The sequence below is a fragment of the Sinocyclocheilus rhinocerous genome, unplaced genomic scaffold (assembly GCF_001515625.1).
Source record: "Sinocyclocheilus rhinocerous isolate Xijiao unplaced genomic scaffold, SAMN03320098_v1.1 scaffold561, whole genome shotgun sequence".
NCBI lineage: Eukaryota > Metazoa > Chordata > Actinopteri > Cypriniformes > Cyprinidae > Sinocyclocheilus > Sinocyclocheilus rhinocerous.
In genome coordinates this window covers 1,229,494-1,242,898 of record NW_015641041.1, presented here as the reverse complement: position 1 = coordinate 1,242,898, position 13,405 = coordinate 1,229,494, and the positions used below count along the sequence as shown (strand labels likewise).

At 34.5% G+C, this 13,405-nt stretch overlaps 1 protein-coding gene and 1 long non-coding RNA gene across 2 annotated transcripts in view; one reads left to right on the top strand and one right to left on the bottom strand.

Annotated features, from left to right (window-relative positions):
* The window catches only part of LOC107754389 (uncharacterized), a 42,168-nt gene that overhangs the window by 16,228 nt on the left and 12,535 nt on the right, over positions 1–13,405 (bottom strand). The window contains exon 2 of the long non-coding RNA XR_001641579.1: positions 9,374–9,520. This is a non-coding gene — a long non-coding RNA (uncharacterized LOC107754389). The remainder of the gene's footprint in view (positions 1–9,373; positions 9,521–13,405) is intronic.
* Positions 9,519–13,405, top strand: part of LOC107754388 (uncharacterized protein KIAA1644 homolog) — a 14,181-nt gene continuing 10,294 nt past the window's right edge. Inside the window, exons 1-2 of the mRNA XM_016570805.1 lie at positions 9,519–9,605; positions 12,727–12,940. Of these exons, the coding sequence (XP_016426291.1) occupies positions 9,539–9,605; positions 12,727–12,940 (281 nt within the window). The 5' untranslated portion in view covers positions 9,519–9,538. The remainder of the gene's footprint in view (positions 9,606–12,726; positions 12,941–13,405) is intronic.

Genomic DNA, 13,405 nt, shown 5'->3' with positions numbered 1-13,405 from the left:
TTATATTTAATAGGATTTTAACATTTTAAAATTTATACCAGATATACAATATATTAAATATAATATTATATAATTATATAATATAATATATTAAATATAATACAATATATACAGTACATACAATAAATATAATATTCTGCCACTGATATAGACCACCCCCTTTCTCCTAATCTCCGCCTTCCACAGACACCCTAACGTCAAAAAGCCCTGTCACTGACAATGATTGACATGCAAAGAGCGAAACAGTCTAAAAAGCCTCCTACAGTCAGATTCCTGGCTATTTACAGAGCCTCGGGCAGTGACAGAGACAGCAGGGACATCTAAGGATGCCTATTTCAATCATTTTATGAATGTTATTCCATTTTTAAAAACTTTAAAACATGCCAAGCACCAACTGCGAGTGAAAAATAACTCTGAGTAAATACAACTTACTGACCAGCTGGCTAGTCATGCACAACCAGACTTTTGACTAAAGGCAAGACTTAAATCTCGCCAGAAACCGCCTTGTCTGACGTATGACCATTTAGAGACAGGTCCATTTGAAATAGAAAAATATAAATAAATTAAGATTTTTTTTTAATGTTTTTAAAAAGTCTTATGCTCACCAAAGCTGTGTTTATTTGATTAAAAACGCAGTAAAAACAGAAATATTGTGAAATATTACTACAATTTAAAATAACTGTTTTCTATTTGAATATATTTTGAAATGCAATTTATTTTCTGATGCAAGTATGAATTTTCACAGTGTTTGCAAATGGTCATACAGAAAACACTAATGAAATCTGTCCAGAAGCACTGACACAGTCAGAAAAAGCAGGATATACAGTTCTGCTCATGAAATTGTCTCAAAACTGTCTTTGAAAGGCCAAAGCCCCCTGTGCACCTGACTGCCATCCGGGAATCTGATTGGAGCTTTTCACAAGCGCTTTCTAGTTTTCTGTGCAATAGATCAGACGAGACTGTGGGCGGTTTGTGGGCATGCGATCCGAGGCTGAGAGTAGCTGGCTGCTAACGTTTTTAGGAATGGCAACATAATATACGGTTCAAATTGCAACAGAAGAACAATAGTCTAAGCCTTGCAGTTTTTATCTGACGAGAGTGAGTCAAATACACAAGGTCTGCTAAAGCTTAGTGTCCGTCAGTTGCGTCTAATGCATCTTTATGAGCTTTTTTGCCTTTATAGGACACAATAGTACAGATAGAACAGGAAAATATATGGAGAAAAAAAATGTAATTGTAACAAATTGACATTTCAGTGAAGCACTGGTTGGTATGTGATGCATTAACCTGCATTATTTGCCAGACGTATGCAGTAATACAACACACACATTATAAATTAAAGATGTGCACAACTGCATATTGTCAGAAGCGCTAGTCTAGTTATGGAAACCTTGTACAATTAGGTAGGTTTTGGGTTCATCTGACCCCGATTACACAGATTTACACACACACAAAATGCAGTCTAGTAGTCTATTTTAACAATGTTCTTACTACGTTTCTGGGCCTTGACTGTGGTAGTTCCCTTGCTGTCTATGGAGGGTCAGAAAGCTCTCGGATTTCATCAAAAATATCTTAATTTGTGTTCCGAAGATGAACGAAGGTTTTATGGGTTTGGAACGACATCAGGGTGAGTAATTAATGACAGAATTTTCATTTTTGGGTGAAATTTCCCTTTAAAGAAAAGAAAAAAAAAGTATATCTCACCCTCCAATTAAAGGGAATGACTGCTCTGAGGTCTCCTCTGATTGACACTCGCCCATGACAGGCTGTGATTTGCTTCTAGGCGGTGCTGGAAATTGAGAAACCCAGCAAGTCTAACGACTGTATGCGAATAGAAACACTTTATGATAGCCTAATTCATACCCTGGATTAGGGCTAGGTTTGACAAAAATTTCACGATTCGATTACCGATTATTTTGGATATACATCAGGTACAGTAGCCTACATGCCAAATTTTCTCAAGGAAAACAAAACTCAACTAATGCTGTAAAACATACATGAGAGTCAGTTGGTACAACATTACTATAATATTGAAGGTTAAAATTAATGAAGTCTTTACAATAATAAAGTTATTTCTACTTCAATTCGTTTTTTTGAAATATAAACATTTAAAATGGCTGTCATAAAAACTTGATGGATTTATTCAAACATAAATTAAACATTGAAGAACAGTAAAAATTATAATGAATATGTTATATGGTGCATATATTAAGCAAAATGCCCCTCTCTACAGTTTATTTTTCTTTCTGACTAAAGAGTTTATGGTCACCGAATATGTTTTTTTCCTGAGGTAAATGTGACGTTACGTGACATTGTTTACAAGCCGTTATATTGACGTCTTTGCGTGGAGGAAACACTGATTGAGCAATTACATGAGGAATTTGAAATCTGAGACTTTGTTTCATATGAAAAGTACCAAAGCATAATGCTTATTGTGATTTATTGGATGGGAAGTACCCTTCAATGTTCCATCCATTAACTGAAAACAGGCTAGACTAATCAATTCTTGGGCACAGCGTCTTCACAACATGGCGGCGGCGGTGGCAGCAACAATAGTGTTACACCTTCTTTCTTTGCGTGAACATTTGAGCGGCGTTATGTAAATCTTCCCACATCGTGACGTAGACATGTGGGGGCGTGTTTGAATGAGGCGTTTTAGGAGGGCGTGAACCAGTCTTAACTTTTATAAATATCTCTTTGGGTTTGAGACTTTAGTCTTTGCAACTTTAGGGATCTTATCTATTCCCGAACAGCTTGTAACACTCCAAAGAGAAAGGAAAACTTGAAATCGCATCATATGACCCCTTTAAGAATCGATATCGTTCCATAAAAATGAGAATCGATTAATATCGAGATAGATATTTTTTACCTAGCCCTACCCTGGATGCTAATCATGAAGCTCCGCGTAGATGTGACATTTGGTCTCGCTCACAAATAAAGGGCAGATTTTCAAAACAGGACAGTGACACGAATGTCAGCGACTCTGATTAAGTCCCACCACATCAGACAATGTCAGCGGTGCATCATTCAGGTTTATTTACTGCCAAATTAGAAGAACAAAACATGCTGTCACTGCTCAACTGCTGGTCCACAGCACATGTTGTGCTAAAAAGACGAGGGTAAATCAGCAGGTTGGTGGTTCTAACTGGTTTGAATTGATTTCCAGGCGAGTTTTAGTTACTCTGCATGGTATTATATTTCAGGGTAAATGCCTGAAAACCACCAAAGGGAAACCAGCTAAGACCAGCTCAGAGATTTCTATTGATCAAATGTGATGGTTTTAGACTTCCAGCATAAACTAGCTGGAAATTCATGCTGGTCTTTTTAACAAGATGCCTGCATGGAGTGGGTGGGTGTTTAACTTACTTCTACAGGTTTATTTTGGTGTTTAGTACAGCCTGATGTTGTGGTTAGTCAACAGCTTATGATAGCATGAGCTGAAAATGCTTTTTTTTGTGATGAACATCGTTTGGTCATTAGCCTAAAGTTAATCAACAAACGCTTTAATGATTAGAAGGTTAAAAAAGCAAACTGTCACAGCACGGTAATTATTATATATTTAGAAGCCATCCTGAATCACATGAAATTATCTTCAGAGAGCACAAAGAAGCTGTAATACTGGAGGAAGGGGGCGGAACCAACCGGTTTTAGAACCGGAAGACAGGAAAAATGGAAATCAGAGGGAATACCTAATTTGTTTACAAGAAAAATAATAATAATTTAAAAAAACACTCATTCAAGACCAACACTGTGTAAGAAAAACCTTACAATTCACCATGCTAATCAGAGTTTCCTCTAAAACAAATAAATAAATTATATTAAGCTAGGTAGTTGCTTTTTAGATTTAATACATATAAATTTAATACATACATATACATATACATATACAGTATGTATATATATATATATATATTTAAATATATTCATAAATATAGATAGATCTCTATATGTATATGTATATCCATCTATATAAACAAGAATACAATTCAGAATAAAAATATAAATTTATAATATATTAATATATAAATTAACACATTAAACAGACAGACAGACAGATAGATTTAAAAACATATTTTGAAGTAATATATTTAATAAATTATAGCTTAAATTAATAAATTATATAAATTTTTTTAATTCTATTTATTCTTTAATACATTTTTATTTTTGACTTGGGCTAATAAGCAACTACATAGCAGCCATCCACAACACCTTAGCAACTGCATAGCAATATGGGGGAAAAAAACATTCAGAACACATAGCAACATCCTAGCAACTATCCACAACACACTATAGAGAATAATCTTGCATTATGTATGGATAATATGACCTGCTGCGCACAGGATTGTAACATCAATCTGCTGGAATTCAGCAGTAAAGGACAAAAGAAAAAAACACAGATTTTTGAGACACAATCACTACCAGAGGAATAGAAACAATAGCCATTATGATGAATTCTGTAGAAAAAGAGGAATGTTTCATTCTGACACTCAACATCAAATTAAAATGCTAAAAATATTACATGACGTTCTTGGCTTGTTCTCGCTCGGTTCGTAATCAACAGAAAGCCACGGTGAGCCTCTCTGCATAAATGTTCTCATAAAGACAGCAGACACATTCAGTAGCGCAGTCTAATATTTCATGTTAACATTTAAACTCTGCCGCTGAGATAAAGGCTGCTAAATCAAGCATATTATTAGCCGCTGTACTTTATTACTTCCTTTATTAATTTAAGAGCTGATTAGCATGTTCCTTTTAAACGTTATAATTATTTCTGGGGCAAATATCCATTCTGTTCACTAAGATTAAAGTTAAAGATGTGAAAGTTTCTCGAGTACAATTTCCTGACATTTCTGTATAATATCCTTTTCTGACTTGACGTTAAATAATTTTTCTCAAATCTTAATTTTGTGCTTCACAACCTTTATGATGTTTTTTTCTAAGGCACAACCTTAGAACCAGAAGACAACGTAAAAAAATAAAAATAAAAAAAAACTTATTATTGATTACATTTATTTCTATATTTTATCTTGCTTCCATGATAATGTCAAAAGTTTTTGTTCCGATGAAAGATTAAATTAAACTTGTTCTGTTGAATTGTGCACAATCAAACCATGCACATTTATTAAAGTACATCAAATATGGTTAAAAAACTAATTAAAAGATAAAAAATATAAAAAATATTTATCTGCTAGATGAATTGTGCACAATAACACCTTGAACATTCATTTAAAAAGTACATTGTGGTACAATAAAAAAATACAATAAAAAAATACTTTTACTACTGTTTATCTCCTAAATGAATAACTGTAAATGTTATTGCACATTATTCAATGAAAGATTAATTTATTTTAAAAGCGTCTATGAATTGTGCACAATAAAACCTTTCATGATATTAAATAAATTATTTTACAAATTAATAAATTATTTTTTAAAAATAGTAGAACTTTTGTGTTAATTATTGAATGAATGAAAATGTTATTGCACACATTATTTTAAAAAAAGGCTTTATAGTCTTTCATCAAAATGTAGTAACTTACAATGACTTTTCTTTTTAGCTGACATCATGATCCCCTCTTACTTTTCAACTCCTCGAATCCAATCACCGGCCATATGGATAAAACCCACAGAAGTACACAGGGTTAAAAACTAAATGACATATTGAGTCTACATTAAAGAGAGCCACTTAAATTTCACCCAGCGCATTAGACTTATGAAATAAACCAAAACTCTGTGTGTAGAACAGGAACTTGAATTATCAACCTGTTGTGGGACTTCAACTGAGTGAGATCAGTAGCAGAAACTCACACAAGCCTGCAGCAGAAGCTTCCCCGATAACTAAACTATCAGATGTATAGTGTTTTGAGAACTAAACCCAACAACATATTGTCCTCCACATGCATATTTCTCAGATCCGCCCTCGTTCACAGAACAATGGTACGCGCAGAGAACAAGGAAGAGCATGAATCTGGGAAAAGAAAAACACTGACGGAAAGAACAAATGTGAATGGGATTTGTCTCGAGTTTCCTTCTCCTACAGAGCAGCACAATCAGCCCAAATGAGGTGAAATTACCAAACAGTTGCAAAAGTAAACGTTATATCCATCACCCGCCTGAAATAAACAATCACAGCATGCAGATTAACAGCAGTGATTCCATTTAAAACGCTTTCAAAATCAGCCACAAAAGAACGGAGTAATTTAGCAGAAATCCTTTACTAAAGCCCGTCGCATACCGTGCGATTTTCCTTGCTCTTTACAATGAAACTCTTTTTCATACACTGTGATGGCGCATTACTGAAGTTATTAACATGGTAACGTTTGTTGTTGTTGTTGTTTAAAAGATGTAATGTACATTTATAAAACTATTACCTTGGCATTAAAGGAGACATATTATGCTCCTTTTTACAATATGTAATATAAGTCTCTGGTGTCCCCAGAATGTGTCTGAAGTTTCAGCTCAAAATACTCCACAGATAATTTATTATATCATTTTGAAAATGCCTATTTTGAGTGGAAGAAGAAACACGCTGTTTTTCGGGCCTGTTTCTTTAAATGCAAATGAGCTGCTGCTCCCCGCCCCCTTTTCCAGAATAGAGCTGTGCCATTACAGCTCTGACCTGCTAAAAAACTACTGTTTTGGTTCTGATTATCATGTTTATCGCACTGAAATCATATGAGTTTAAACTTCAGATATAAGGTTTTCTGAGAGCACACATCCGAAGCACACGGACAGAAAGCGGCTGTCACAGCACGTGAATGGGTGGAAATGTGCAGATTAAGGGGCGGTAATATTATAATGAGATCCCTTTGCCACGTCACTAGGGGAGCGAAATCAGACGCCATCGTTTTTTCAGACGCTTGCAGAAAAAGGCTTACCAAAACAAAGTTACTGGGTTAATCTTTTTCACGTTTCCTTGGTTGGTAGATGCACCGGGGACCTGATTATAGCACTTAAATACCTGGAAAAGTCAGATTTTCATGATATGTCACCTTTAAATGACAGAAAACTGTATATTCCTAATAAACAGCTGAGGGAGTGACAGCAAATTTGACATCTTTCTCTCTTCTGACCAATCTTTCAATAATTTAAAAAATTTTGTCTTTTGGAAAGTCGTAGGAACACTATAGTGGATTTTTCTTCTGCGAAGCAGCAAAAGGAAACATACAAATTATATTTGTTGCTGTTTCTGTTCACCACTATCCAAATTTACCCAACTATGACAACTTCCACTTGTGAGAACCTCAGAAAACTCAAGGTCAGTTTGATTGTATGACCATAATGTGAAGGAATGGCTAATAAGATGTTGCTAGAATACATATGACATCATACAGACACACTAATTATTGATTAACTGATTATGACCATTAAAAACACTTTTTGGTTAAAGACGACGACTTAAAATGCCTGACACTGTCAGACCTTAATCGACTGCTAAGATTCAATACAATTGCAAATAATTAGCCATTGCTAAACACGTCATACTTAGCAATCAAAAACTGATGATTTTGCCCTAAAACAAATAAGGAAGATTTGAAATTAATAATCTCTTACTGGCCTGGTGAACCAAAATGTACATAAAACAAACAAAACAAGCCCTACAATTTAATAAAATAACACATATCATACAGACTCTTCACATTTAATGGTATTGGATTTGATGATTGCGTTTAATAGATTGTGCTTTCAATAAAACATTTGCAATTGGTTTGAAATAGTGAATCATTTTGCAAAGCAATTGGTTTAGTTGGTTCAAAGTTCCTACCATCACTATTAACATCAAAGTTCATTCAAATTTGAGGTACAGCGGGTATAGAAAAGAATCAGCCCCTTTAAAATAATCACATTTTGTTGCTTTGCAGCCTGAAATGAAGACGGACACAGTTTTTGTTTTACCCAGCTGCATTTACTCAGTGCAACTTATAACATCCATGTGAAAGATATAACACCAACATGTCAAAAACAGGGGGTGATTCTTTTCCATATCCACTGTACAATCTTTTAGACAAACAAAGAAGGTTCATAGACTAATTTCATGCTGCTATGAATATGAAATCAACAACACATGTGATTCAATAAAAAGAGGATTTGGTCTTACCAGAGAAAACATGCCACTTGTGGAATAATGAATGAGGGAAACACATCACTCAATATAGCTGCTAAAGAACAGGAAGTCACTTTTTAATTACACCTGGGCTGCGTTCAGCCCCGACAAAACGGTGCAAAACGTTTTTTAAACGGAAACGGTGGTGCGTTGAACACCCTGTTCTGATGACGCAAGAGTTGCAACTATGGCAGCACATATATAAGAAATATATAAATATGTATAGTATTTTTATGTTACATTAATCAGTGTCTAGCACACCTTCCTAAGGAAAGGATATGGACCAGAAGACATTGCAATTACTAAATGATATTTAGACAGACTTAAAGAAGTTCCAGATCTATACTTGTGCTCTTATTATTTCAGTTATTTTGCCTTTAATGTAAATAAACATGTGCAAACAATATACAGGTACTTGCTCTTGTGAATTTATTTTGATGTTAATTACATTGTGCTAGCTGTCTCTTTAATACCGCGTGGTTTACATACATGTTGCTGCTGATTGGGGCTGACATTTTTGACACACCCACCAAACAAGAGAAAACGTATCTCAAACCCCGTTGCACACCGTTTCCAGGAAACATGTCGTTCAACCCGGAAACCGTAGCAAAACGTTGCACACCGGTTTGAGCTTGAACTTGCCCCTGCAGTTTTCAAAATGACTGCTGGATGAACGGACTTCCTGTGCTCACAAAGTACAAACACTACATTACCCATAATGCAGCGCAGCAGGGTCAATTTTGGTGCCTTCGAGTCCAATTTGGTAGTTACACATTTTTTCCTCTCTTTTTTATTTCTCAAGAAAGACAGGAAACTATAGCTAAAAGTTAAATGTAAATGTTGTGTAATTCATTCTTTGTGTATATTTAAGCATGCTTGCACTGGTGCAAAATGAGTTTTTCATTTTCGGGCAGGCTTCATTGCTGTTTTTCAACAACAATATACAAATTGCATTGAAATTAATTAAATCTGGTGGCGTTCATGTGCGTTTATCTTTTAAACACACTGTCTGTTGAAGTTTGAGTCATTTTCCAAGAAAACACCATTTCAGTCTTTCTACTTAAAATGTTCAACATGTTACTTGGTGGTGAAATTTACTAACAATTTCTGAGTGAAAACGGTTTCTACACCAGATTTTTGTGGCATTCTGGTTTTGAATTCTGGCAGCTTTTTGGTTTGGCTTGACAAAGCAGACTGGAGTAAGGTGAACTTCCAAGAGCAGATTTGCGCAATCTTGGACTGAAGAAAGACACGAGCAGTGTCAGATCTTACCGTACAGATGTCTTGGCGTGATCATAACACCTGCCCTCTTCTGCTACAGGTGTGCTGGCAAACTGTCGCAGTCATGAACAGAAGCTGGGGATGAAGATGACATCTGGAAGCAGCTGAAGCTGTCAGGCTTCATGTCTCCATCCTCCCCTGAGGGAGGACAAGAAGATGAGTGTCACCAATCATCACTCCTTCAACATCCTGACCATCATCTTCCTCGTTCTGTCTACTACAGGTAAGAGGACGTGGGCAGATGGTTTGGTTGGACGTACATACGCAACAGCGGTTCATTATGTACCTGCTGTCTGAATTCTGCTGACAGAAGCAAACTGAGGCATCAGAAACCCTGAGAAATATCTCAAACTGACATAATATTCAAAAGCACTTGGATGTTTCTTCAACTATAGGTACTTTTGGGCCTGTGAAGAATTAGAAAGTAAACAATATTATTGATTATACTGTAAATATAATATTTCCACACATTTGGATTATTTTAAATTATTTGATACAGTATATACATTTATTCACTTAATTTAATTAAAAATGCTCAAAATATATTTAATATAAAATTATCTTTATTAGGTGCAAATTATAATTTGTGCAAAAATGTATTTAATTTGTTTTATTTAATCACAGTAAAAAAAATCATTTTTTCATTTCATTTTCATGTGTTGATTTTAATTCTTTGTATAGCTTTAAAAATGTAGTAATTAACATTTTTATATGGGGAAAAGGCATTAAAGACATGGTTCAAGACGACAACAAAGTTGAGTTTTATCTTTTAATTTTTCACTTTTGGATAACTTTATTTGATAATGCATTAATTTATTAAATTGAAAATCGAATTTTTATAAGAGCATTTAACTTTGTTAGGTGCAAACTGATAGATTTTTCTCTATTTTTTTAGCAAAAATTGATTTAATTATTTTATAATAGAAATATTACATTTTAAAACTATAATAAGAATTACATTCTAATAATATAATATATAATTCTTATATATATTCTTTTATTTAATTCTTAAAAATGTAATTTATTTTTATTATGGGGAAAAGGGGTAAAACATTAAATAGAAAAAATAAATGATGAAGACATGGTTTGTTAGGTGCAAACTGATAGATTTTTCTCTATTTTTTTAGCAAAAATTGATTTAATTATTTTATAATAGAAATATTACATTTTAAAACTATAATAAGAATTACATTCTAATAATATAATATATAATTCTTATATATATATTCTTTTATTTAATTCTTAAAAATGTAATCCATTTTTATTATGGGGAAAAGGGGTAAAACATTAAATAGAAAAAATAAATGATGAAGACATGGTTTAAGACAGATTTAAAGTGACCACAACAGAGTTGAAATCCATTTGTTTCAATAAAAATCAACCCGTGGGACATAAAGGTGCCTGTAGATGAAGAAGCATCCTCTTATCAGATTTACCGCTCTCATACGGACATTCTTTTCCCAGAATCTCTGAGCAGTCCAATTTGTTTCATCCATTGTCCATCTGTGTCTCACTGAGCTTTAGATGGTGTCTCACTGTGAGTTCTGCCTCCGCTGGGAGACTGAAGCTTCCATAACATTGATCGGGTGTGAGATTACAGGTCATAAAGCTGGATCAAATCGAAAAACCTCTTTAATTATTAAAGACAGGCGTGAGTCATTCTCTCTGCAGCAGAGTTTAAAGCCTTGGACAGCAAGGAGAAAATCATCATGAAACAAACAACGATGGTGTCACGACTCTTTAGATATGTGACGTGGTGAATATCAAAATATCATTAAAAAATAAAACCACGCATACACAAACACATATACATGGATCTAAGGCGAGACATCCTGTGATTCTTAAACAGTCTTTTAATGTCATCTAATGATTCTGGTTCTAAATATGCCTGATTTGTAGTTTGCATATTTATATTTTTTTGTTATATGAAGTATTGTTACACCGAATGACATCTTTTCTGTAAATCATGTTAAAAATGCATGATAGTCATGCTCAGAATTGTTTTTTTTTAATTAAATACATTCTAATTAAAGAAAATTTTAAAGAAAAATGAAAAAATTAAAGGAAAGAAATTTAAAGCTGTATTAAACTTTTACTGTTTTGATGCTTTAAAATCCCTTTTTGTCTTTTTGACTTTGATTTCATATTTCATACACACACACACACACACATACTCTTTTTTAGGGCCTCAAAGCTAAATTCACTAGAACTTCACAACATTCACTAGAAGTGTTAACTTACTTAAAGAACTTAAGGACAAGCTTTTAAAAAAAAAAAACGTTTTATGACACTTATAATATGAAGTGAAGTTAAATATAAACTGAAAAATAAATGCCAGCACTTATGTTTTGTTCATAACGTATGGTTGAATGTATGAATGAATGATGCATTTATATAGTGCTTTATTGTGTATTGTTGTACACCCAAAGCGCTTTACAATCATGTGGGGGGGTCTCCCCCTCTCAATATGCCTCTGGTTATAAGGCATATTGTTGCTATGGTTACCTCCTCAGGCGAACACGACTTCTGTTTGTGAGCAATGACTTCTTACTAACTTGCAATCAAACTTTGATTACTAAAACATTTTTAGTTTGAAAGAACGTTTTGTTTAGTACGTCTGCACCACCTATAAACGTATCCGAGCTATTGATTGAGATTCAAAACAAGTGCATGTGGTGCTGAGCGAGAAGAGAAGTAGGCTTTCCTATGCGATGTCTGTGAGCTGTTGTGTCTACTGGTTCTGTTCGAGTTGTTCGGGGTGAATCGTGTCAACATGGGTTAGTCGCTCAGACCTCGCTGTCACTCTCGGTTTTGAATTCAGAGATGAATAATGAAGCAGAACTATGACTGTCATACATTAAAAACAAGCCTTGTAGCATGGCTTTCGTGCATGTGCTCGAATCAGTGAGAAAATTATTACAGGCACGTTTTTATGCTTCAGAATAACATCCCGTTTCTGAGAGCTCCACTAAATGTGGTGAGCATCATTAAATCAGGGTGAATTATAACTGAAATGTACTAAAATGCATCTCTTATTAATTAAAAGACTTGGCTGAAGATCAGCCGTTTGAAATTGAACTGCTAGCTGAACTGCATGCAACAAAACACATTAAGTTGTGGTTCTCATGCAAGCGATGAATGTTCGAGTCCAGCCTGCAACATCCCCATGCCATTCATTTTTTACAATTGAAGCAAAAATGCCCAAAAATAACAAAGTAATCATGAATCTGACATTTGCAATTCATTTTACTTATTATATTATTATTATCAGAGATGTATTATATTACATTAACAATCGCACATCACACGCTCACTGTCCTATCTATCATTGTCTTTCCGCACAGCTCTCTCTGCTCATTTTCGGGTGTGTGAGCCTTACACCGACCACAAAGGGCGCTACCACTTTGGATTCCACTGTCCTCGTCTCTCAGACAACAAGACGTACATGTTCTGCTGCCACCATAACAACACGGCCTTCAAGTACTGCTGCAACGATACTGAGTTTCAAACAGTCATGCAGGTCAACCTGACCACGTCTCCAGACGGCTACGCTCACAAGTGAGTCTCCTGCCTTCAGCTACAAACACAGTGTTGACTTGACATTATCATACCAGGGAAAAGCTGCACAAAGTCATTTCTATCTTATGATTCAATACAGTGATCCTGGAGTTTATATTGACAGCCTGGTTGCAACAACACACATACAATATGATTTTGGTAACCAGTGCTAGTTGTATTTCTCAGCTATTATTTTTCCCCAATAAAAGGGTCCAAACAAGTAAAGGATTACAGACAACGGGAGTAGTATACGGTGGTCATGTGATCTCAACATAGTACTATAAATAAAAACAACAGAATTTGATTTGATTGGATTGCTATTACTAACATTACTATTACATATGTAATGCATAATGTACAAAAAGACCATCATATTTCTAGTTATTACTTATATTATGTACCTAGCTACCTAGATAGCAGCAAACTTCACTTTTTTTATATGGAATAAGTTATCATAGTACTCAT